Here is a 27,538-nt window from a genome sequence, read left to right as displayed (position 1 = left end):
CTGGATGTTGTCATCAGTGATGTCATCAGTGATGTCACTGACCATGTCATGAATGATGTAATATGTGACATCATCAGCAGTGGATTGCGGGTGCGCGATATATAGTTAGTGCAACTAACTATATATGGGAATTTCAATGGTTTTGTGCGAGTAAAATAAGGTTTTGTTAATGCTAATCCCTAACTATATATGGTCTATAACCTTTGGTTTTTTCAGTGAATTTTCAAGGTTTTGTAAATGCTAATTCCTAACTATATATGGTCTATAACCTATGGTTTTTTCAGTGAATTTCAATGTTTTTTTTAATAGCAAATATCAAAAGCTTTAAAATGTCAAGTACGTGGTAGGTAAAAACATATTCGTGTTTTAAAGATGGCTCTGGGCAACCGTGGAACTCTGACGCTTGACTGCTAGGGCATGGGCCCCATTCCCAAAAGAGTCCCCTCAGCCTTGAAGATTCCACAACAGTCACCGGGACCCCCCGACTCCCGTAAACTTCCGGTGGGGAGCGACTGCCATGATTGCTCGCGGAATGGCCACGACGTAGCCACGAGATGGTGGTGCTCATGCTGACGCCAGCGTCAGTCTGAAACATCCAGAAACACTGTAGACTACCAATTCGATCACTTCCGGTGGAGCCCCAACGTGACACGGTAGAGAAGAACTTGCCCTCCCCTCTTTGACTGATGATTCTTGTTGCCTGTCCCTTCTGTTGTCATTTAACAGAACTTTTTGGACTACTGAAAGGGGTTGTGTTCCGACCGCTGGTTGGGAGACATTTTGACTATATTCTGGACCTGCGTTGTCGCGTAATGCGCCATATGACGCGCCGCGTTAGCGCACCCGGAAGTGCTCCGGTGCGTGAGGCGCAGTTTCCCGGAAGCGATCCAGAGCGCGGCGCACAGCGCGTAACGTAAGCATAACAGGTCATGTGACTTGTTAATAAAACTTTTCATTGGTTCATTTTACTTTTGTTTTTCTAATGATGGAAGGCTTGGTCATATGACCTAAAAATAACACTTTTCATTGCTTTCGAACATTTTTTTTTCTTAAATGATGAACGCCCCACCTTTTTTTTTCTCACTCTGACTTGTAAAGCAAAGGACCCAGATGCATTTACAGTTTATCACTAACAATGTTCCAGGCTAATGTATTTTCCCGGGAAATTTACAACTGTCCTGCAAGTAAAATATTCCTATTTCGAGAAAAAGGGCGTTTCTTCGTCCCATGAGGGAGCCGTTGAAGAAAAGAGGCTCGGCCTGCTGTCTTAGTCGCTGATAGGCATGAATATCGGATTCTTATCGATCACTTTATGTTGCAGGAGTGCAAAACACAACAGCCCTTGACCATTTATCTTTACTGCGTTCCTGCGTATTATACCTTTTAACCGCCATGTAATCGGGCTGCTTTATTTCACTTGCCTTTTACTGGTTCGAAAACAGGGGCTATTATTCAAAACTTTACCAATCTAGGTACTACTACCATGTTTTGTTTTAAAAACCTTTATTGTGAAAATGTCAGTATACAAATACGGGCCTATAACCACGTGGGCCGGCCACGGAGCAAACTGGAATCGTATATGATGAGGGGACATTTACACTGTAAAAGAACGTAACGGGCGGGCCATTAGGTCGCAAGAACTAAGGTGTCTAACAGTTGCGGAATCGGTGGACGTACATTTTATAATTAAAGTACGACAGGGCCAGTTACAATAAAATTATCTAGATATACATTTGCGGGCAAGTACCATGGGTGACGTTAATTCGAACTTTCAATAGTACAGTAATCAATAACACATCAGAACTTAATATCAATAGGGATGTCCAAATGTTCAATCAGTACTCGTCCCCGCCCGCCATGTGCTTCAAAACTGCATACGTATCTCGTGATATCAAGGTTGGGCAACCAGTACACAACAAGGAGTTACGAGTCCCATTTATACCGGTGGCATTTTGGGCGAGGCCCGGCAGGTCCAGGATATAATCAAAATGTCTCCACCAACCAACGGTCGAACCAGAACCCCTTTCGGCAGTCCAAAAAGGTTCCCTTAAATGACAACAGAAGAGATAGGCAACAAGAACAATCAGTCAAAAGAGGGGACGCTTTCGGGAATGGGGCCCATGCCCTAGCAGGCAAGCGTCCGAGTTCCAAGGTGTCCCAGGGCCATTTTAGTGGACCAGGCCCAAATCCAAAGAACCGGCCGCCATTTTGAGAGTCCTGTTGCAGCCGCCTATCGCTGTAGCCGCAAGAGCGGGCGAAACAGCTGGACGGCGAGTGAAACGCTAAGAGGCGCCCCACTGCAGATGAGGTGCCTCCACCTGGGGAGGCGGGAAAGGCCCGTTTGCGCCCCCCCCCCCCCCACCCGGGCACCCCACGCCGACTTTCGGCGCAGCATTGTAGGATGGCCACACCAGTACAACAACTTGCTGGACACCACCTCGGTGCCATCCGGATCTCGGCGCGTTGTACTGCCTTCGGCCTACTGTAGCAGCAAGTGCGGGCGCAACTCAGCTGGACGGCGAGTGAAACGCTAAGGGGCGCCCCACTGCAGATGAGGTGCCTCCACCTGGGGAGGCGGGAGAGGCCCATTCGCGCCGCCTCCCCCCGGGCACCCCACGGCGTCTTTCGGCGCAGCATTGTAGGATGGCCACACCAGTGCAACTTGCTGGACACCACCTCGGTGCCATCCGGATCTCGGCGCGTTGTGCTGCCTTCGGCCTATTCGCACATCGGTCCGCTACTGACGCCGCCTCACAGGCCAACGGATTTTGTAGGCTTTTTATAGCCCAAAGCCGCATAACAGGTCACGTGACTTATTTATAAAACTTTTCATTGGTTCATTTTACTTTTGGTTTCCTAATGATGGAAGGCTTGATCATATGACCTAAAATAAAACTTTTCATTGGATTGAAACATTTTTTTTTTCCCAAATGATGAAAGCCCCACCTTTTTTTTTCTCACTCGGCAATCCAAAAAGGGTCCGTTAGATAACAACAGAGGGGACAGGCAACAAGAACCATCAGTCAAAAGAGGGGAGGGCAAGTTCTTCCCTACCGGGTCACGTTGGGGCTCCACCGGAAGTCATCGAATTGGTAGTCTACAGTGTTTCTGGATGTTTCAGACTGAAGCTGGCGTCAGCATGAGAGCACCTCCATCTCGTGGCTCCGTCGTGGCCATTCCGCAAGCAATCATGGCAGCCGCTCCCCACCGGAAGCCTGCGGGAGTCGGGGGCCCGATGACTTTTGTAGAATCTTCAAGGCTGAGGGGACGCTTTCGAGAATGGGGCCCAAGCCGTAGCAGGCAAATGTCAGAGTTCAAATGTGTCCCAGGGCCATTTTAGTGGACCAGGCCCAAATCCGAAGAGCCGGCCTCCATTTTAAGAGTCCTGTGACAGCCGCCTATCGCTGCACCGCAAGAGTGGGCGCAACTCAGTTTAATGGCGGATGAGGCACAGTGCCGCAAAAGTGGGCGCTAAACAAATGGATGGCGACTGAAACGCTAAAGGGCGCCCCACTGCAGCAGAGGAGGCCAGTTCGTTCCGCCTCCCCCCCCCCCCCGGGGCGCCCCACGCCGTTTTTCGGCACAGCATTGTAGGATGGCCAGACCAGTGCGACAACTTACTGGACACCACCTGGGTGCCGTCCAACTGGATGGCGACTGAAACGCTAAAGGGCGCCCCACTGCAGCAGAGGAGCCTCCACCTGGGGAGGCGGGGGAGGCCCGTTCGTTCCGCCTCCCCCCGCCCCCGGGGCGCCCCACGCCCTTTTTCGGCGCAGCATTGTAGGATGGCCAGACTAGTGCGACAACTTACTGGACACCACCTGGGTGCCGTCCGGATCTCGGCGCGTTGTACTGCCTTCGGCCTATTCGCACAACGGACCGCTACTGACTAAAAGACAAACCAAAGCAGCCCATTGTTGCTTTGAGATGGATGTTGCAGCAGGCTGCCATGTAAATAGTTGTTTAATTTTTTTTTTAACGTGTTTACTTTGTTGGAGCGTTGTATATATTTATAAGTTATTAAAGTGTTATAATCCTACTACTTTGTTGGAGTGCTATATATTTTTAATGTGACACATAATTGTGAAGACTTTGATGTACAAAAAGGCATCCCTGGAATCTTCCGCTTCAGGCTCGGTCCCACACACCCTTACAGTGAGAATCCCCTCCCAATCACAATACAGGATCGTTCTCAGATAGTAGGAACGCGTGTGGTGTGACGGATCTCATGAGGTGGGGGCCTTGATCTACTGTAACTCCTTTGAAGAGGGGTGATTCTTTAAAGTTGGGGCCATAAACTACATCCGCACGGCTAGGTGATAGCCTGGGACCGGCCTGGACAATCAGACACAGAGGAAGAGGAGTGTCAGAGGGTGCGGTAGTGAATAAGGTGAAAGGGAGGTGTCGGGCAGGCACAGGGTGAGATTCTCAGGGAAAAGCAGCGCAGATGGGGGGAGGTTTATGGCCCATGCATGAGAGAGAGCGGGGGTGACCAGTGCGTGGGGGAGATGCTTGCGAGGGTGGGGAGCCATGCTGAGGATCGGCGGCGTGCAGAGAGTGGGTCTGGTCAAGGCATCTAAAATGGCTGCCGTGCACAACAAAAGTGTGGCATTGGAAAAAAGGCAAGATGGCGCAGACAATGTTTATCAATACGGATTAATTTATAACAATTATTTTTAACAAAATATTTACTCGCAGTGACAAAATGGCGGTCAACACTTCCTGATTTCCTTCGAATCGAACGTTAACAGACGTCACGCAGCAAAAAAAAAAAAAAAACGCTCACGCGCAGCCGCTGGAAGACATGTATCGTATCAACATATATGAGCATCCTCAGCCACCCTCAGAAAACATAGGGGGTCAGGATACGTCTCCCGTACCCCCTTATACCCATTTCTCACATTGTTTTTCCTCCATCTTGTAATTTAATTAAAACGAAACACAAAATGGCGAATTCCCGTTTCGCGACCCGGTTCGCGAACCAGGAAGCGCTTCTACCACGAAAAATTTTTTATTTGCCCCACGGGACCCTTTAATAACCGCCAACATCATTCCTAGGGGGTCAAGAGGGGTCTACCTTGCCCCCTTTCATTAAATTCCCCCTTCGTTTTTCTCCTCCTCTTGTCTCTCGATCCTACCGAGAGACAAGATGGCGGTCGTTACGGACTGTTTAGAATGTTGACAGACACCGGAGAGCCAATCAGCTTCGCAAAGTTCCGTAACGCGAAAAGTACGCGAACCGGAGCGCTACCCGGGACGCTGTCATCACAGATATATCTGTTTTTTAAAACGTTAATTTCTCAAAATCCACTGGAGCACATATATTGAGACCCAGCAAAGGCACATCGGGCTAACAGTCCCTACAATTTTGCCAAGTTTCGTGCAAATCCATTCAGCCGTTCGAGCTAAAAGTGAGGCCAAACGCCCTATGGAAAAATGAATGGGAAAAACGCGTTTTGGGACCCCCCTTTTTTCTCTATATATATACATGCTTAGGTGAACACCGTGTGACAATAAACACGAAGGAAATACTACATGTATATCGGTAGTTAATACATTAAACGGAGGCAATCCAATATTTCTGTCATTGATGTATGTTTATGTATATATGTATATATATGTATATATTATGTGTATATAAATGTTTGTGTGTATGTATGTGTGTGTGTGTGTATATATATATGTATATGTATATATATATATCTCCAACATGACCTCCCTCCAAAGAGAAAGACGAGACCCAGCAGGGGAACCGTTTGGAGCCAGCTTTTATTAAGGAACACCTCCGTACAGGCGAATGCATTTCGGCATCATCACAGCCTTCTTCAGCGTCTGGGGTATTCTGCAACAGAGAAGGCATTCAAATGTCGGTATGAATACCCGCTTCCCCCTTGCTGTTCTGAGCATATACATATATATAAGCATGCAGGACTATCTGTGAGCTCGGGCAACTGCCCGAAACGCGTCAGACCATGAGCTCTGTCAACTTTGTTGAAATAAATAACATCTTTGCCTGAATTTTGGGATTTGTAGCGGTCTCTGTTCGCCAAGCTGGCTGCTGGAAGTGCAGGGACTATTGAACTTGGACTTTATGCAAAACACGGAAGGTGGTTGCTTCCGTAACAAATCCACTCCCCAGTAGCAGTCCGCCGCCATCAACCAACCTTTTCTTCTTTCGTGGCAAACAGAATTTGACGACAGACCCTGCCTGCAGTGGCACACCCACAACGCGAAAAACGCTCGGAGCAAACCGTGAATTGACAACGTTGCCGGACAGCAGTTCGAAGCTGTAGTGAGTGGTTCCAGTCGCCGGGGGGTCGTCCTCATGGTCTTGGGTGACTCAGGCACAGGCCAGGCTTGGCGGGTGCAGAGTGGGCTGGATTCGCGGTTCCTGGCTGGCACCAGGGGTATTGCTGTTGGTGCAGAACCATTGCTCATCGGAGTTCGTCCTTTGGAAAGTTAAAAGGCAGGCAAGTCCTCCGGGGTTGTCGAGGTTGCTCCCCGCAGGAGATGCCGGAGTTTCACAGGAGCAGGTTCAAGGATCAACAGGCCTGTAGGGTTCTGGGGCCAAGTCAGTGGGTGTCGTCCTTTTGTTAGCAGCTGCGCTGCAGGTCTTGTTGCAATCGAGATCTGAGGAAGGAAGGTTCAGGGTGCCCCTAAATATTAAATTTAGGGGCGTTAAAGGTAGGACGAGGGCAGGGACCAATAGTTCCTTGCCCTGGGGTGGATACACCCCCTAGCCTGCTCCTCTCCTGTGGGAGGGGGGCAGGAGCCTAGCTGTGATTGGGCAGGGCACCCCATCTTTAAGATGGCCGGAGCCCGGAGTCGTGCTTCACCTTGCCTCTCCCATCCGAGGGTTGGGGTTGGCATAGGCTGGCACACCCCCTTTCCTCCCTTAGGGTTTTACCGCCGTTCTTCCCACCAGAGTGGGGGTCAATTGCCGAGTACAGCAAGTGGCCTGGAGAAGCTCACAAAGGCGGTATGCCTTTGAAGCTTCCCCTACCCATCCTGGGGGAGGAGGCCTGGCACCTCGTCCCAGGATGTGCATTGTTTCAGGCCCCCGAGAGCGGCAGGTTCTCGACCCAGGGGTCCAGAAACATGTCTGGTGGTGGCAGCCTCGGCAGCCACACAATCAGGACACTGTAGTTTGATAAGGTTTCAGGGGGCATCTCTAAGATGCCCTTTGTTGTGCATTTTACATTAAATCCCACACTGGCATCAGTGCGGGTTTAATGTGCTGAGAAGTTTGATATCAAACTTCTCAGTCTTCAGTGAAGCCATCATGGTGCTGTGGAGTTCGTAATGACGACCTCCCAGCACCATAAACTCTTAACGACTGCACTTACACTGCCTAGGAATGGCCCTGGGTACTGTAGGAGCACAGGGCACATGCACCTGTGCCCACACCACTGGAATAGGGGACCAAGCTAGAGAGGTGACTGATGGATGCCAAAGCAGTGAGTTTGTGGGCATGGCACACAGGGATGTGTGCCATGTCGACTGTTTAGTTCTGTACTTAGAACTCAGCGTGAAAAGCCAGAGTGTGGTTGTCCGGGTACAGGGCCCCTAAGGGTGGCACAATAAGTGCTGCAGCCCTTAGAGGTCTTTTCTGGTCACCATGCCCTGGGTACCATTTACATGGGGCTGAAAGGTGGCCTGAGATGCCAATTGGGTTTTAGTTTCAACACAGTATAAGGGAAGGAACACAGGCCCTGGGCACTCGGTTGGAAGGAGCCCAGGACAAAGCACATCAGCAATTCTGCAAAAAGTGGTGGCATACCCATGCAAGAAAGATGCCACTTTCTCACAGTAGTGTGTAGCATAAAGTAACTGTATATTAGTTAATATTTATACAAACTAAAACAAGAGGTAGACATGACAGAAACTATCGGTGGGTGAGGACGGGCGCCAGAGGTAAGCCCTTCTGCGCCCTGAAATTATGGCCAAAATGAGATCACTGTAAGTAAGAGAATTACATACTCGGCTGCGCAACTTCACAGACTTAGTAAATATATTTCTCCTAAATGCGCTGTATGTACTCCTTATTGCGGCTTTACTTGCATTCAATGCAATTTTACATTGGGTCCTATGCGTCTTATAAACACCATTCCCAGAACTGGCCTTCAGGTCTGTCACAGCACCTGCTCTGCCAAAATGGCATGTCGCCAGAATTTGTACTTTTTAAGCCTTAACGGTCATTCTCTGGCCAAACGTAAGCAGCATATTTTTGACCTTCTTAGTACTGAACATCCAGATGCACTCTTTCTGACAGAAACGTGGTTTCATGCCAGTTCGGGCCCAGACATTGCCACTGCTCTTCCTCCTGGATATGTCATTGCCATGAAAGATCGAGACACAGGCAAAGGCGAGGGGATTGCTATAGTTCATAAATCTACTAATTTCTGTACATTTGAAGCTATTTCCATCACAGAGTGTGAAGCGGCTTTGTTTAAACTCTCTGTATCTCCCCCCCCCAGCTGACCTTGTCTAGCATTTTAATTTATCACCCTCCGGGGAAGCCCGGCCCCTGGGTCTCCACTTTCCCTGACCTTATCGCTCCCTTTATTGTAAAGGCAGCTTATTTTACAATTCTAGGTGACCTAACCCTTCACCTAGAAGATAATCAGAATAACATCTGCCGCACTTTATCTAATTTGGAAGCTCTAAGCTTACGGTTATGCAATCAGGGCCCTACTCATAAGGCGGGACACCTTCTGGATCCTATTTTGACCAATCTTTGCTATTATTGTAGTACTCCTGCGCTTCAGTTAGACTGGTCCGGCCATTTTATAATTCCATTCAACCTGCAGCCTTCCACATTTAGGGTAGTGGCACCTCCTACTAGCTCAGGTAGTCTCAGATCTTGGGGCAAGTTGAATATGGAGTCTTTTAATATTATTCTGTCTACTAGCATACCTGACGTCACTTTACCTTTGCTTTCATTAAATACTGCTGTCTCAGACTGGCTAACCAATGCCATTGACATCTGTCTGCCCCCTGTACCCAAACGCAGCTTTACTCATCAACCCCCTGCCCCATGGTTTACAAATAATCTTAAAGTTATTAAGTCTAAATGTAAAGCACTAAAAAGAAGATGGAGGAGATCGTACTCTTTAATTTGTAAAGATGCTTACAAAGCTGCTCTTAAAAGTCATCATTCAGCGTGTAAAGAGGCACGCATTTTTTACGTTGCTAACACAAGGCATCTAATCGTTCTCGGGCTCTATTTTCGGCAGTGAAGAAGTTCCGATACCATTCCTCTTCCTCCTGTCCTTGATGAAAATCAATGTAACAACATTGCTGACTTCTTTATTCAGAAGGTTGAACTTATTTACAAGTCACTCTGCTCCTTCCCCTTCCCCTTCCTTGTGTAGAATGGCTTCTGCATTTGACCCTACATATCACAGTAATTGTGACCAGATAGCCAAGATTTCTTCCTGGCACCCATTTGAAGAGGCGTCTTTCCAAAATTGTTTAAACAGTATTAAATCTGGGTCTCCTCTTGATCCTTTGCCTATTAACATCCTTTGTCAGCTCTCTGCCACATCTAAAGGCGTCCTTATCGATCTTAACTCCTCTATGCGGGAGGCCTTGGTACCCCCGAGTGGAAGCGAGCCATGGTCATCCCTTTGTTGAAAAAGGTCGGAGCAGATCCTTCTGTACTATCTAACTTTAGACCTGTATCTCTGCTTCCGGCTTTCTCCAAAATTTTGGAGAAACATATCAATACTCAACTGACAACACTTAGAAAAAGTTGGCTTTCTTCATTATTCACAATCCGGGCTCAGAGCCAACTTTTCAACTGAAACCGCTCTGCTTGGGGTTACTGAGAAACTGTGGCACTCATTCTATTAGATTTGAGTGCCGCATTCGACACTGTGTCGCATAACATCTTGCTTAGGTCACTTGGGCTGGACGGCACTGCCCTATCCTAGTTTGCTTCATTCCTTGAGGGTCGCACTTTTTAACTCTTTTCTGCTAAGGCATCACCTAAGCTCTGCATATCAGCACATGGAGTCCCACGGGGATCCATTTTAAGCCCCCTGCTCTTCAACATCTATGTCAAACCTCTGGCAGAGATTGCGGAAGAGGCAGGTCTTTCTCTATATTCGTATGATACACAGATTGTCTTCTCGCTTTCCACCACTAAAGACGCTACCACATCTGCCCTTCAGTGCGGCCTATGGCAAGTGACAGAGGGGATGCGCCTTAACTTTTTAAAGTTAAATGGGGATAAGACTGAGGTCCTTATCCTGGGCAAGCACAAGGACCTATGGGGCCCTCACCATTGGCCTCAGGAAATGGGTTCCTTTCCCACTACCTGTCACCCATGTCCATAATCTGGGCATCATTGATGATAGTCTCTCTGAGACAACAGGTGGCGAGTGTTGCTGCCATCAGTTTTATGATCTTGAGGTGGCTTCGTAAGATCATTTGGATGCTTCCTGCCTCAACCCAACGCACGGTAGTCCAGGCACTCATCACCTCTCGCCTCGATTACGGCAATGTTCTTTATCTCGGTAGCTGCCAAACGGTACAGAGAAAGCTACAGGTAGCTCAGAACTCTGCAGTACGCCTTCTTTGTCAAGTTCCTAGAAAGGCTTCCATCTCGCCGTATTTACGTGACCTTCACTGGCTTCGAATGGACTAAAAAATTAAATTTTAAATCTTGTGTTACATCTTTAAAATCAAACAAGGTGTGGCACCAGTGTATCTGCAAGAGCTCATCCATCCTTACATTACTTCTCGTCCCCTATGCTCTACTGCCCACTGAGACTTTGTGATTCCCAGATTTAAACTTGCAAGAATGGGAGGCAGTTCCTTTTCTTGTTTTGGCCCCAAAATCTGGAATTCTCTTCCGGTGAAGAATGACCCACCTTATCTCAGCTTTCGAAGAAATCTTAAAACTTAGCTCTTTTAGTAGCAAATGGTTCTTGGCTGCTCCTTTTCTAGCAATTTGTGAGCTAGGAGCCGGGAAACCCTTTTTGGGTAGCTGCGCGCTTTAGAAAACTAATTTAATAAATAAAATAATATTGTTAAGAGACATAATTGTAAACACTTAGGTACACCACTTGCAATAAGAATTAGGGAAAATGCAAACCAAATTCAAGGCGCAACTTCAAATTTTTACCTTTTGAAACAGCATTGAGTCGGTGCAGTCCAAACTTATAATATCACATATCTGCAAATTGTATCCCCTAATGACCATGTTTTTTTCCACTGGAGTGGGGTATTTGTTTTAAATAACTGACCTGTTCAAATTTTCCGAAATAATAATAAAAAAATTAAAAAACACAGGTAAGTGTAATCTATTAAAAAAATTCAAGTCAGTTCTTAGCCTGTGGCACAGGGACACCTGGGGGCCTGCGAAGCCTAACCGGGGGGGTCCGTGACTGCTTTGTGGGAGCAGTGCAAGAGCATCAAACAGAGTCTAGTATGGACAATAAGTGGCCCGAACTGAATTTAGACAAGCATCAACTTTCCCATTCAAATCTTAATATTTTTAGGTTGCCTGGCTAGCGCATGTGCTGCACTGTGAGGCATGCTGTATTCAGTGTAATGGCTATCGGGGACTTTGGACACTCACACTGCTTTTGGTTGGCTAGTTGGCCTGCTTTTTCAAATTCCTTCTCTCTGGTGGTTAATAGTGCACACCTGTCCCACTTTTAGGTGCTTGGTTCCCTCCCAGAGGGAAGCACCAATTGATTATTTTAGTTGGACAGCTCTGACCATCTGTTGACTCCTTGCCCGCACCCCGCCCCACCCCTTTAACAAATACATGAACACATCTCCACTGCAAAGGCCTGCTGTTGGAGGCCACACTGCACGTCGGTGGGTAAAGCAGTGTGCACATGTACATTATATAGGTGGCGTTTTGTTTAAACAACTCACATAACCGATTCAGTGCACTTTCTGCAGAGGTTTTGAACAGTTGCATGTCTATGTATGAAAATATGTACACGTGTAATTTTAATGTCCCGGAGGTAAGAGCAAGTTTAAACACACATTTGTAATGCAATAGGTCTCATTACTGAAAGTTTGACCTATTAGCGTTGCAAATAATAATGCAACACTAATAGCACAAACTTTCAGTAATGCGAGATCTGTTGCATTGTAAATGCTTGTTAAAACTTGATCTTACCTCTGGTAACGATAATATTTTTTACATTTGTGAATTCATTAAAATATGTCATCATATGTGTATTTGTTTAATGAATGCTTGTCTGTATTTTTGTGCATTGTTTTGCAGTTTAAATCAGCAAAAATGCTTAGGTCGGGGTCACCAGGTTCAAGTAATGAAGAAGTGGGGGTCCCCACATTCCAATAATGATTCAGTGGGGGGTTCCAGTAATGATGAGGTGAGGGGCCACAGAAGCCAAAATGTTAAGAACCGCTGATTTTGATTATTGCTAACCAATTGCATCCTGAGCCACCAGGTCTCATATGGCTTATATTGGCTTCACTGTCATTCAAGACGGAAGTTGCGTAATACATTTAAATAAACACCAGACCGCACCCCTAAACTGTGTGCAGCAATACGGAGCAGTCATTAAAAGCATTCATACCTGAAAGCCTCTTTGCATCGTGGTGGATCCAGGCGTGAGAATAAAAAGTAGACAACCAAGTAAAATGCATCCCTGTTTGGCTTGTCAAACATATGCCTGTAAAAGAAGAAAACAAAGTTATTTTCTATAGCGTCTCCATGAAAGCCCAACTCCAAGTGAACAGTGACTGGTAGTTTGAGACCAAACATACAAAACATTAAGTCCTAACTAAAAGGTTGGTTGCCCTTGAGCCAACAGAATTAGGCGCCCCTGGGTATTAAGAGTCACCTCAAACATTCTGTAGCAACTATACTTAAGAGTTTAGTTTAAACTACACAAGAAAATCAAACACCTGTAGGTAGTAATGCACTTTGTGATATCGGTCTTATTAATTTAAACAAACGAACCAAGACTTAGTCAAATTAAGACAAAAATATGTATTGGAGTCAGTGAGTGAGACAAAGCTTTCCAAACCTTTTGACATTTCATGTCCAAAATAAATTGCATTGGCGGATTCCAACATTTATTGTGCAACAAGTAAAAGGTTCAAAGCATTTAAAGAAAACTCAACCAGGAATAGATGGTATTTCATCAGATCCCAGTAAGGGCAATAGAAACGTCTACTGAAAGAGAATCTCATATCTTAATCTTCACGTTGTAGAGGCCACAGGACACCACTGCTGGCCTTGAGTGGAAGGGTATAGTGGACCCAAAAGACTACAGGGTTAAGGGACTGAGTACTGGACAATGTTTACTCAGACTATACCCATCATATACCACTGATTTAGGTAATTAGAGACACCTTGCTATAAATCTGGACTAGGGAGGTTAGTAGTAGAGCACTAAAGTACTTCTGTTCCCCAAGCACTTTGTCCTCTCCTTCAGCTTAGCATGGAATCTGGAATACACTGCTTTACTATTCACACAGCTTCTGCGACAAGGGCTAGTCAAAGGCAGTGGTGCGATGCACCTAAATCAAGCAATATGTCCGAATGTTAAAGCCTGAAAATGTTAGGAAAAACTGACCTTTGTTAATGCTGAAGAAAATGTGTCTGACATTAGAAAATGTGTTTAACTTGGTCATAACCATAGAAAAAACCTTCTTTAAAATGTGAGAAATAAATCATGCATGTAACTGCCCGGGAAGATGATTTCTTGAACGTGTAAAACAAACATACAGCTTAAACAAAGTAGAATGCCGTCATACCCAATGTACTTCTATGACTAGGCCTGAAAATCTTTCGACCTCTATTTGACATTCAAATAAATTGCCTTTTAGAAACTGCTGACCTAATCATCTGACTGCAATATCGTTCATCACTTTAAAATGTACCGATCTAAGAGAGCTTACACCATATGATTTCCTTATTTCTCTAAACAATGTATTTCGCTATATTTTATAATGAATAGAGTATTGGTAATGTTAAGCTTACCGAAAATATTGTTTTGCAAGGCCTAATAAAGACTATACTAATAGATGAAGATAGGACCAATTTGGAACACACTGTCCATTTTATGCCGATTAACAAAACCTCTCAATATTTCAGTAATTTTACTAATCTGAATAAAATCTACAAAAACAATTACTAATCCCTTAATGAGAAATAAAGCTTTGAAAATATTCCAAACTTCTCATTATTGACAGCATAGTAAGATACTGAAAATTGATCATTTTATTGGATTACTGCTCCATTCTAGCAAGGTGGCAAAGATCCATTTGCCTGGAGATGAAGTGACACCAAAAAATAGAAGGCGTTGTTGTAAGTGCTTTGGGTTTACACTGGCCATCAATTGACACCCAAATTTTGGGTACGTACAAAGGAGCGGATGTGATTGTCAAGCGACCAAATATCAAATAACTTCAGAAATAAAAGACTTTATACCTCAGTACCAGAGCAATGACTAACAAACCTATATAATCATTGCAATCTGCAAGTGCCACACAGTAACAGAATTCCGAAACCAGCTTATTTTTGCAGAAATCCTCAACCATTGCTAAAAATTTGTGGTTATTGTGTGAAACAGAAAAATTATTCGGGAGAGTAGGAAATGTATGCTATACTTTTTCCATCAAATGAGACACCAACCTGACCAAAGAGTTGTAATTTCACCCCAAGACCACGGTGGAACGGTCTGAATCTCTAGGAATTCTTCACCACAGACACAAAAATGGGCAGTAGGAGGGAATGAAGAAACGGTACTTGTGACCCTACAGAAAGCACTCTCTGTCCAGTGGCTCAATTTCTGAACACAGATTTTGTAAATGTCAAGGCTTCGTATGTCACTATTACAATTCTAGATTTTCTCTTATTCTCATGCCTGAACTTGTGCTAAAAAGAGAAGTGTGGTTGTCTGAAAAGAGCTAGGCCTTAGAAGCGCAATTAAGAAAGTTTAAAAAATACGAGCCCGTTGTCATTAAGGGTGTGATCTCATATGCTTGACAAATTCACTAAAAGTCTTAGTTTATAAAAATAACCAAAATCGTCAGGCAATTAGATATTTAATTGTAGTGTCATTACCTCCGATAATAAGCAAAGCACTAGACAGTGTGGAGTGAAAAGTATGTGGCACAATGCCAACCATTAACATTTGTTGTAAGCAACAAAAACACAATAGCGTTTCACTGTGACCGAGAAGCACTCATGGTTCTCCAAATTGACTAAACGGTTTAATATTGATAAACGTAGGTTCTGTCAAAGTTCAAAAAAAGTGTATATACGGAAAATGACTTTGTCTTTCACGCTCGTTCGTTCATAAAACTTTATTCCGGCACAATTGGCCATAAAAGCACAATTTAAGAATAACATTTTTAAAATCGGATAAAATACAATAAATAGGGAACAAGATAGAGGGTTTACATTCCACGGACTGTGTTAACTTCCCCAGGCATCAGCCATCCTATAGAGCGGAACATAAAGTGCATGTGCTTTGGAGGCTGGATCAAATAGTTGTTTGCTCCATAAAAGTTTAAAAGTTGAGGTACACAACGCAGTAATGACTTTAAAAAAGGGATTTACACAGCTGGCATATATGCCTACAGTTATCACACAGAGCATAAATAAGACCACAGGCATTCGGGGGGAATGGCACATTCCAGGACAGACATATTAGGCATTAATATTAATTCAATTAACTCCATAGCAGCCGCATAAATAGAAATTGGTGCAAAAACATCTGTTGAAACATACCAAGGAGAGTTGTCATTCCTATTTAGAGGCTTATTCAAAATGGCTCTACGCGTGCACCACATAGTGGATAAAAAGCATGCAACTGAAAAGACAATGGGCATACGTGTGTCAGATTTTAGAATCCTATACCCGCTATGACAATGTCTCAACCCCAAGTTCCTGTAAAGTTGTAGTGCCATCAGGCCCTAGCCTTCCTGTATCCTTGGCAGAAAAATATGACATGAACATCAGTCTCATCTATGTTAAGGCACGCTGGGCACATCATTTGTGTGGCCCTCCCACATCTTTGTGAATGAACTCAGCAGAAGGACTCCATACCTAAATTGCAGATAAAGCTTCTTAACCAAGAGCGGCTGTATGTCGTCCAACACTGGTTCTAAAATATATATGGATTTAACTTCCAGGAACTCAGCCGTCAGTCTCCCCACCGAGGATCTCATCTCAAGCTGGGTGAGCTTATTGTCTCTATAGCTCTCAATTAGAGTTTTTCTAGGAGTTATTTGGGAGATTTCTTCTGCATTGCTTCTTCCTCGATGGGTCTAATTTCCAGATCCATACGTAGGGGTATTAGAGGTGTACTGGGTGGCAAACCCATGAGTTGTCTAGCAAATAGATTCTCAGAAAGAGCTAGCTGGCCAGTTGAACAATGCTCCCATAGTTCGGCTCCATAAAGTGCAGCCGCCTTAAGCTGGGCTTGTAAATTTCCACACCAGGACTCACCAGTTTATCAGTGCATGTCCTATATAGTTGTAGAATACCCCCGTAGTCTGGGATAATTTTAGGCCTGATTTACTGATTTGAGCTCCCCAATCTATTCTCCCCATCAGTGTAATTCCCAGGTACTCAAATATGGATAACCTCTCTAAGGGACTTCCATCCAGAGAAGGGCATGGGCGGGTGATATTACCCACATTGAAAACCATGTGCTTTGTTTTTGGGAAGTTAATTTCTAACACCCGCTGTTTGCAGAAGCAGAAGACGCCAAAGTATCCAGGGTTCTCTTGATTCCCATAGGGGATTTGGCAAGCAAGAAGGTATCATATGCAAACATAAGGGCAGGAATAGTGTGTTTCGCCAACCTGGGAGCATCAATATTTACAAAACAAAAGAGGAGCATAGAGGTACTGATAGAATCACCCTCCTAACAGAACTGTATAACCAAAGAGATTCTATCAAAAAAGTGAAAAAAGTGATAATATTTATTTTAATTTTCGGTTTTTTAAATGGTACTAGGCTCTCTCTTAGAGGTGGAAAGATGAGAGCACAATGTGCTTGTTAAAATACCCCTCACACACTAAAAAAATCCGTTAGTGTCATGCTTCATCATAGGGGTCTTCCCGCCCCTCTAACGGGACGGGGCGTGCTACGACCAAACGAACTACGCGGGAGCACTTAAGTTGTGACAGAGGCTATGTGTGGGTGCACAGGTATCAGTGAAAGTGTAGGGACCTAACACTAGTGTGTGAAAAAAGTAATAAAAGAAGTTAAAAATTCCCTGGCTTAGTAGAAAAAATATTTTATTCACTTCTCTAGCTGGGAACATTAAGAAGGGGTTGTGAGGTAGAGCATTAGCTAACTACCTAGTCGACATGTTTCGTAAGCAGTCCCCTACTGCTTACTCATCAGGACCAAATAATGATCCCTACTTATATTTACTCAGTTCTACAAGGTATGCCTACTGTCCTACAAACAGTTCAGCAAAAATAAGCTGACCGTTTGTGCTTCTGGGCATGAGTTGGCCCACGTGGAGCAAAATTGGATTCAATAAGTACCAAACAATGGACCTAATATGGTCTCTAAAGAAAAAGAGAAAGAAAGAAACCAACATATATGCATCAGATAGCATAACAATCTGAATAATAATACAAACAGATGATTGTGTACCACAATAGTGGCGAACCGCCTCGTATATTCAGAGCGATCATGTGCCTGTATGTAATGAGACAGGCAGGAGCGTTACATCTATTGAGACTAGCTGTCTATCGCTAGAATCATGTCGCTAGAATCATATAGTGACCTCAAAATGTTGGGTTCCACTATCATCTCATCATACACACCGACAATCATGACTCCATGCATTTCCAACAAACAAGCAATTAAAAAGGAGAAAGGGTTACCCTCATTCGTATCTTTTACATGAAAGGAAAGTGAAAAACTATCGACGTTTTTTCAAAACCTTATCATTAATACAATACGTACTCTTATTGGTAATTCTCACAGCCCCATGAGCTTGCAGGCGAGGGGTAATTCAGAGCGGTTACTGTAAAACAAAAACCGCACCACAATGTCATTTGCGGTATATTTCCAAGATTTTAGTTTGCCCCTTTGACCCGTTTATTAAAGACTCGAGGTCAGAGTCTGTTACTCACATATCCGGCAAAGAAAGAAATCATCATTCCTACCCCCGTGCTGCTCCGAGGATAGCCGGGCTCGTGTGTCTCGTGTTGCTTAAGAACCCTGCATTTCCGCGTTTGTCATTCGTGTGGGTGCGGCCCGCTCTAAAAGAACTAGAGCGTTAACTACTCAAGATGGCCGCCGCCTATCGGCACGGTTAGAGGGCAAAAGCGGAAGTCTTTCCGCACTGTCTTTTGTTTCAGATAGAAGGATGCCAAAGTCAAAATTCTGATCGTTCTTAATTCATCAGAACATTTCACACACTAACTGATCAATCATTAATGACAGGGTCATATTTCTAAAACATGTTTGGGGACAAAACACGAAGTCTTTCCACCCTCTCTATTGTCTCCAGGTTCATGAATCATGTTTGTTTAAATGAAGAAATCAGTGGTAGTTTTCGAAATCATCAAGGGATTCATAAAAAGTTGTGGAAAATAAACAATGACACACACCTTGGGGTGGAGTAAAGAGAATATTGAAAATTATATTTTGTCAGATATATAACGATCATATTTAGAAGAAGTCCATTACAGCTGACCCCAGGGTATGTCGTCATTCAGCCCAATTTTGTGTGACTGAATGCGAAACACCCATCTTTGTTCCTTTTCTAACAGAAATCTTTCGTTGCTCACCATTTCTATCACACTCCATGCGATTTCCTCTGGTTTATGGTTCTTTTCTAGAAAATGGTTCGTGAGCTTTGTACTAGATTTTCTGCATTTAATAGTGCTCTTATGTTCGCCTATCCTGATTTTCACTGCTCTGCCTGTCATTCCCACATATTCAAGTTTGCAGGGACAGGTGATCAGGTATACGACATTGGCACTATTGCAATTACTGAAACTTCTCTGTTCCCAGACGGTGCCATTGTTGAAGGTTAGTTTTTTACTCTTCTTAGTTAGACCACAGACTCTACACCCTCCACATGGATAGTGTCCCTGGACGAAATTCGGATCTCTTTGTACACCGGTGTTATTTGATTTAGGTATGGACTAAAACATCTTAAACTTTGTGCTTTGCACACAAGAAAGAGTAGAGTCTGTGGTCTAACTAAGAAGAGTAAAAAACTAACCAACAATGGCACCGTCTGGGAACAGAGAAGTTTCAGTAATTGCAATAGTGCCAATGTCGTATACCTGATCACCTGTCCCTGCAAACTTGAATATGTGGGAATGACAAGCAGGGCAGTGAAAATCAGGATAGGCGAACATAAGAGCACTATTAAATGCAGAAAATCTAGTACAAAGCTCACGAACCATTTTCTAGAAAAGAACCATAAACCAGAGGAAATCGCATGGAGTGTGAGCGTGAGCAACGAAAGATTTCTGTTAGAAAAGGAACAAAGATGGGTGTTTCGCATTCAGTCACACAAAATTGGGCTGAATGACGACATACCCTGGGGTCAGCTGTAATGGACTTCTTCTAAATATGATCGTTATATATCTGACAAAATATAATTTTCAATATTCTCTTTACTCCACCCCAAGGTGTGTGTCATTGTTTATTTTCCACAACTTTTTATGAATCCCTTGATGATTTCGAAAACTACCACTGATTTCTTCATTTAAACAAACCTGATTCATGAACCTGGAGACAATAGAGAGGGTGGAAAGACTTTGTGTTTTGTCCCCAAACATGTTTTAGAAATATGACCCTGTCATTAATGATTGATCAGTTAGCGTGTGAAATGTTCTGATGAATTAAGAACGATCAGAATTTTGACTTTGGCATCCTTCTATCTGAAACAAAAGACAGTGCGGAAAGACTTCCGCTTTTGCCCTCTAACCGTGCCGATAGGCGGCGGCCATCTTGAGTAGTTAACGCTCTAGTTCTTTTAGAGCGGGCCGCACCCACACGAATGACAAACGCGGAAATGCAGGGTTCTTAAGCAACACGAGACACACGAGCCCGGCTATCCTCGGAGCAGCACGGGGCTAGGAATGATGATTTCTTTCTTTGCCGGATATGTGAGTAACAGACTCCGACCTCGAGTCTTTAATAAACGGGTCAAAGGGGCAAACTAAAATCTTGGAAATATACCGCAAATGACATTGTGGTGCGTTTTTGTTTTACAGTAACCGCTCTGAATACCCCTCGCCTGCAAGCTCATGGGGCTGTGAGAATTACCAATAAGAGTACGTATTGTATTAATGATACGGTTTTGAAAAAACGTCGATAGTTTTTCACTTTTCTTCCATGTAAAAGATACGAATGAGGGTAACCCTTCCTCCTTTTTAATTGCTTGTTTGTTGGAAATGCATGGAGTCATGATTGTCGGTGTGTATGATGAGATGATAGTGGAACCCAACATTTTGAGGTCACTATATGATTCTAGCGACATGATTCTAGCGATAGACAGCTAATCTCAATAGATGTAACGCTCCTGCCTGTCTCATTACATACAGGCACATGATCGCTCTGAATATACAAGGCGGTTCTCCACTATTGTGGTACACAATCATCTGTTTGTATTATTATTCAGATTATTATGTTATCTGACGCATATATGTTGGTTTCTTTCTCTTTTTCTTTACAGAGACCATATTAGGTCCATTTTTTGGTACTTATTGAATCCATTTTTGCTTCACGTGGGCCAACTCATGCCCAGAAGCACAAACGGTCAGCTTATTTTTGCTGAACTGTTTGTAGGACAGTAGGCATACCTTGTAGAACTGAGTAAATATAAGTAGGGATCATTATTTGGTCCTGATGAGTAAGCAGTAGGGGACTGCTTACGAAACATGTCGACTAGGTAGTTAGCTAATGCTCTACCTCACAACCCCTTCTTAATGTTCCCAGCTAGAGAAGTGAATAAAATATTTTTTCTACTAAGCCAGGGAATTTTTAACTTCTTTTATAACTTTTTTCACACTCACTAGTGTTAGGTCCCTACACTTTCACTGATACCTGTGCACCCACACATAGCCTATGTCACAACTTAAGTGCTCCCGCGTAGTTCGTTTGGTCGTAGCACGCCCCGTCCCGTTATAGGGGCGGGAAGACCCCTATGATGAAGCATGACACTAACGGATTTTTTAAGTGTGTGAGGGGTATTTTAACAAGCACATTGTGCTCTCATCTTTCCACCTCTAAGAGAGCCTAGTACCATTTAAAAAACCGAAAATTAAAATAAATATTATCTCTTTTTTTCACTTTTTTGATAGAATCTATTTGGTTATACAGCATCAATATTTACCCCAGCATTTAAAGATTCTATTAGGCCGTAACTATAAAGGCAGAAGAGAGTTGGGGCCCGCACACAACCTTGCCGGACCCCTCGCTCGACAGGTAGGGGAGACGATAGTTCGCTGTTTTTGCCAAATCTAATTTGGGCAAAGTTGCTCGGATGTAAACCTTTTAACTGGTGGCAAAGATACTCTGGTACACCCATATCTAGTAGAGTTGCCCAGAGTTTGTCCCTTGGTACCAGATCGAAAGCGGACTTAAGGTCTACAAATATGAGGTAGAGGCTGCCACCCTCTATACTAACAGTTTTCCAATGAATCATCTGTAGCCTTAGGATCTGGTCAGTTGTTGATATCCTTGCTCGAAAGCCGGCTTGGAGGGGGGTAAGGATGCTATGTTCCTTCTGCCCAGGTTGTGGGAATCGCCATACCTTGGAGAATTGCATTAAACAGGGAACTAGGTAAGGGGCCCAAAAAGTCGGCTCAGAACGGAAAAGATCACCAGGGATCTTATCCAGCCCTGTTGCCTTTGCTGGTTTAATCATGCCCAGGACCTCGGAAACTTCTCTTAGCGAGATTGGTGGAGTTTCTGCGAATATCGTGCAAAGAGACGTTATGGGTCTTTGAATTTGACCTTCCCCATCATCAAGCCTTGAGTAGAGTGATTTAAAGTGGGCCTTCTACACTTCTTCGCTAATATGGGTTCTATGGCTAATTTGCCCTCCCGAGACCCTGAGTTGATGATATTCCTGAAGGTCCTCAGACCGTGATTTGATAAGGCAGTTCCGGAGCTCGTCCCACTTTTGTGCTTCCCAACTTTTTTTGGCAGTGGCATTCTTATATTTTGCCCTTGCGTCTTTAATCGCTGGCCTGGCATCGCTTTTAATGGCTATGATAAGGACATTTTTAGCCTCACGGCAGTTTGAATTAACCCATAGGTGTTGGGATTTTTTGGCATCACTAAATTTTTTGTTTAGGTAGAAAAATGTGGCCATGACGGAAAACAGCTCATTGGTATTTTTAGAGATTATAGAATTGTAAATAAACGTGCCCTTTATCTCTGCAGATTGATATGCAGCTGAAAAATATGGGAGGATTTGTTGGTAGAGCGTGGCCAGTTTGTCTTCTGACTGGGCGAACTCGCCCCAGCGAACTCTACTACCTCTGTTGGACTGAATCCGGCCTGTATATGGGACTGAGAATTTGGCAGATGGATTCTTAGAAAGGGTGTACTTATTACTAGGATGAGGGCTTTATGGTCGCTATCATGGCGAGGACTGATTTTAAAATCTAACAATTTATACCATGATATCACATCTACCATGATGTAGTCAATAATAGAAGTGTGCCCCAGGCTATTGAAGGTATGAATCCCAAGCGAGTCGAATAGGGTGTGTCATTTACAAGCTCTCAGTGAGAAGTTTAATGTGAGGGTGCTTATCTGTAGTGCTAATGGGGTCCATACCCTTATAGGAGGAATGATGGGCTCTGGGATGGACCAGTAGGATTCCACTTCAGAGTCCCGGGGAGCAAGCCATTCAGGGGTTCAAATTGGCAGTTAAAGTCGCTGCCAAATGATTACCCTAAAGTTTGCGGGGATAGTTGTAATACAGGTAGTTAATTGGCCGAGTGTGGCGGATTCTCTCTCTCTTGGTACAGGGTGAGAATATACGTTAATTAAAACTATGTTTAACTGCGTGCGAGAGGTAAGGAGTACACAGAGGATGTCACGGAAAAAACTCTTGCGGTTTTGCCTCGCAGTCCAGGTGTACTGCAACCCCAGTACACAGGCCTCCACAAGGCCTGCCTTTCCCTGCGTAAGTGACTGGAATACTAAATGAAACATAGCCCAAACTATGTGTTTCATCTTTGGCTCATGTCTCTTGGAACATGCAGACTTCGTGCTGCTCTATGAAGCGACCCCAGTCCGGACTATCCAGTTTAGAGGCTAGTCCAGATACACTCCAGGAGAGCATTTGTAAGCTAGCGTGGCCCGTTTGGTATGTTGAGCAAGGGGGGTTTGTGACTTTGTTCCCCTGACTACCCGGGGGGAGTTGGCAGTACTCTACTCGCTTTACTGTACTAGATCCATTGGCTGGATTGTGGGCCCCACTTCGAGTAGGTGAGGTATATGATACGCCCCTCTGTGCTGTGATCCAGGTCTGGGAGTCCTGCTGTGAGGGATCAGGGGTTAATGAATTGATGCTAGGCGACTCGTGTGTAGTCCTGATTGACCTAGACTTTTCACACTCACATTTAGATACCAACCCCAGGTTCTGCTTTTATGATCTTTCCCTATGTGTCCGGATCCTTATCAGTACCCCCGGCTCACTGAGTTGGCCGAATACTTCTGGTGGGGGCTCCTCACTCGCGAGTCAATCTACTGCTTCTAGTGGGTTGAATCCATTTACTACCGGAATGGTAAAACAATAGGGGGTTGGGTGACCCTGTCCTAATGGCGAGTAATGATTTTCAAGCAATATGGGGCCTATTCGCAGTTGCTAAATTCATGTGTGATTTTGCATGCAAGACAGTAAGGTTTTGAAACAGTCAAGACCACTTTGTAAAATGAAAATTGCAAAAAAAGACTGGATTCTTTTTTCTTTGGGTGCAATGAAAGGATCAACAATCAAGGAGTGTGGGGACGGAGACTGCATATTCAGTGAAGATATTCGCATCCAAGTGCTAATGTGCAAACACTTAAGTTCGTGTAAATACGATTCCCACCAAACAGATACCAGAGGAAGGGACGAGAATAAGCTTCTAAAATATTCTGGTAAACAGAATGGTCTTTAAATCTTGATTACACGACTTTCCTTTATTTGGACCTGAACGCCTATCATCATTTTCAACACAGGTAGAGCAGCTACGATTTGCAACGTCATACCGAGCAACAGACATACCAATGTAACTTCTGTACGGCTTCGGGCCTTGCACTTATCGAACCAATCGCATACCTCTGGCAGTGATTGTGGAGAACCCATTGTCACAAAGCAGTGTCAGTAGATCCAACATCCTTCATCCCAGATCCCTAAGCTATTCAAAAGTCCAATACATTCTCGCAATTTGATTTACTGTGATGCCACTCCGAGCAGAGGTGAGGGGACCCTTTTGCAGTACCACAGACTTGAAACTCTCCCCCTTTTTAGGCTTCACGCAAAGCGCTGCTCCACCTCCGTGAGAGATTTTGTAAGATAGGACTTTCAGAAGAGGGCTTGTAGCCCTCATTTCCATTGGCTGGCGTCACCGTTTATGGTAAACGATGGGCTGCCATTGGAAATGAGGACATTTGGTTGCCGCCCTTTAGCCTTCGATCCGGACTCGGTTGCCTGCTTCACGGCTGTCGTGAAGCACCTTCTTACCTTTATGGGGCCATGTGTTTTTAAACACATGGCCCCAAAAATACAAGAGGTTGATGCTTGTTTGCGTTGCCTTGCATGCTACTGAGTTCCCTGCCGCCTTTGAATTACAGGGGCAACGTTCGACAATGACAGATAAGCTTCCCAGAACGCACAGGTACCATCTGCACCAGTAGCTGGACACTAGTGGTTCCTAGTTCTGATCCAGCCAGGGCTGGGAGTTTCCGGTCTGTGAATATACTTTCTTATCATTGCAGTCACAACTGTATTCTCCTTGGCTTCCCCCTGCGCATGAACGCAACAAACCATTGACAGCAGAGTGAAGAAAACCTCCTCAGCACAACTTGGGTAGGTAGCCTTTTTGTGACGAATTCCATAACAAATTCTGTGTGAAAAGTAAATGGGACGAACAAATTCTGTTCCAGCGAGCTCCTGTCATATCTACAAACAAGTTGTTGTTTTTCCTGTTGCAGAGCAGTATGGATCCATGTGGAGGGGTTGGCCTGGAGCCCAAGCGATGTTATGCAATCCAGCCACGAACGCGAACAAAAGCAATATTTCTGTTCCAGGAGGCGCAGAATGTTGTCTGGGATAGATGTTACTCAGTGATAGCAATCAGAGGATGAATAAATTAGCAAGCTATGAGTTGGCACAGAGCTTTTTAGGTCCAGTAATTAACATACTTCTGTCACAGCCACACATGTCATTTGACTCAAACTACTTTTTATATTTATTTCCATGTTAGGTTGGTTAAATAAAAACAAAACCTGTGTCCTTTTTGTAAGCATCTGTTTTGAATGAATGTGCACGCCTACAAAATAACGTGGTCACATCATCACCACTCCCTTTCTCTCAGGCGTCCAGCAAATCAGGCCATTAATGATTGCTAGTGCCAGGGCCCACTGAAAGTTGAAATCTTTGGGGCACGTGCTCTAAGAGAGGAGAGCTTCGAGAGTGGCATCCTGCTGATCCTCTAAGGGCTTCCATGTCTGTCCTAGACTCTTCCACAGATCAGGGCCCCAGGGTGGCCCTTTTGTCACAAAAAACTCCAAAACCGAGCAGATCTTGAACCTTTCAACTGCTGCGTTGACAAGTGTGTGCGTCAATGATGAAATGCTGAGCGACCCAGCACCATCGGGTTTGAGCTGCACTACCACGCACTTGGTCGATACACCAAATCGGATTTCTGCTTGTCAGCTGTGTGAGCTCCTGTCTCTTTTCAATAATTCTTTGTTGGCTTTCAAAGCACAACCGCTCAAATCTAACCTACCTAGCACAAAGGCTTCTCTGTGGCACGTATTTCAGATAATTTACCGCCTGCCAAAACTAAATAATTATTTTTTTATCTGCTCGGAGGTAAACTCCGAAACGTACACGGATTTTGTACTGAAAGGAGTCTCCCGAACGGGTTTTTATGAACATTTTCTGTCTCTTTAGTACCCAGGCAGCAGGTGTCAATGAAGCAGGGGGTGGTGGCGGGAGAGCGGCGTTCCTCCTTCCATTGACACCTTTCACCCCTTCCTCGGTGGTGGGGACACTGAAGTCGAAACCACTTAGCTGTCCTCCACGAGACCAGGCACGCAGGGCATAGCAGTGGCCGTGCAGTGTTTAATTTGAGCCAGTGGTTGCTGTTCAGGCCCACTAATACTCCTATTAGGGGACCGGCACGTACTGTTCCTCATCAGAACCTTCACCCAGAACAAGAAAAAGAACACAAAAGGAGGAAAGAAAGGAAATGAAAAAAAGCAGAACAGTGACGTATAAACAGTGAAGCAAGTATGAAAAAGTACAAGAAAGAGTGAGATCAGGGAGTGGTAGATAAAAGAGGCATGAACTGGAATCCAAAATATATCTGCCAAAAATAGAGCATTCGATTACTTAGCAACCTTACTCTACGAGATCATACACAGAAAGCCTCCAATGCACCTTAATTAATCAGTTTCCTGCTTCACTAGAGCAGGCAACATTTCCAGACATCCACAACTTTCTGCCGCAAAAACTCCACAAGCACTGTGAGAGACTGAGGTTCATCAATAGGATTTTTTTAGTGAAACTTCATAATGACCTGCAAGGTTTCGCTGCCTATCCCTCTGTACAAGGACATCCCGCAGTTCAACCTACCCATTTCAGAGCCTATCAGTGGCCACAGTTTAGAATTCCATCATACCCAAATTGCCTTATGACTTAAATCCCATATCTTGTTTTGCAGGTCCTGCACCCAACACAAAAAGCAGCACAACATTAACAAGCATTTGTAATGCAATAGGCCTCGCATTTACGCGGGTTTGAGCGATTGACATTGCAAATGACAATGCCTTTTATTTTTTTTCGATGTAAAAACAAATAAAAGGCATTGTCATTTACAATGGCAATATCTTAAACTTGTGTAAATGCGAAACCTGTTGCATTGTAAATGCTTGTTTCCTTGTGTCGTGCTGTATTGTACTGTAAGAAACACAGTGGTCCTCAAACCAAAGATTCACAATATCTGAATTAATCACAGATTCTGAATTTCATGTGAAAACAACTAAATTTGAAAAGAAAAAAAGAGATGTGCAAGAGAGTAAACTTCATATATATCGACTTTTTATTTTCACAAATGTTTTTTTCTTAAAACTTATCTTTTCTACATTCAGTGGTTGTTGCGATAGTGAGTAAGGGAAATAGAGAACGTGCAAGAAAAAGTAGTGCTAGAATTGAAATAAGTGAGGAAAAAATATTTCCGACAGTGAAGGGTAGAGAGCAAGATTAGAATTATTTTGTTATGATTGATCTTAAAGTATCAATCTAATTGTCCTGTCCCAAAACGCTATTTTACATGGTCTATTTACAATTTAAGATACAATCACAGATTGTATTCATCT

At 44.2% G+C, this 27,538-nt stretch overlaps 1 protein-coding gene across 3 annotated transcripts in view; it reads right to left on the bottom strand.

The window, feature by feature from the left end:
• The window catches only part of HAUS6 (HAUS augmin like complex subunit 6), a 407,393-nt gene that overhangs the window by 367,870 nt on the left and 11,985 nt on the right, over positions 1 to 27,538 (bottom strand). For all 3 annotated transcript variants that reach the window (XM_086961463.1, XM_086961465.1, XM_086961464.1), the window contains exon 2: positions 12,567 to 12,662. In XM_086961463.1, the coding sequence (XP_086817589.1) occupies positions 12,567 to 12,662 (96 nt within the window). The remainder of the gene's footprint in view (positions 1 to 12,566; positions 12,663 to 27,538) is intronic.

Source organism: Lissotriton vulgaris, chromosome 3_1, assembly GCF_964263255.1.
Source record: "Lissotriton vulgaris chromosome 3_1, aLisVul1.2, whole genome shotgun sequence".
Lineage (NCBI taxonomy): Eukaryota > Metazoa > Chordata > Amphibia > Caudata > Salamandridae > Lissotriton > Lissotriton vulgaris.
This window is presented reverse-complemented; position numbering and strand designations above follow the sequence as displayed.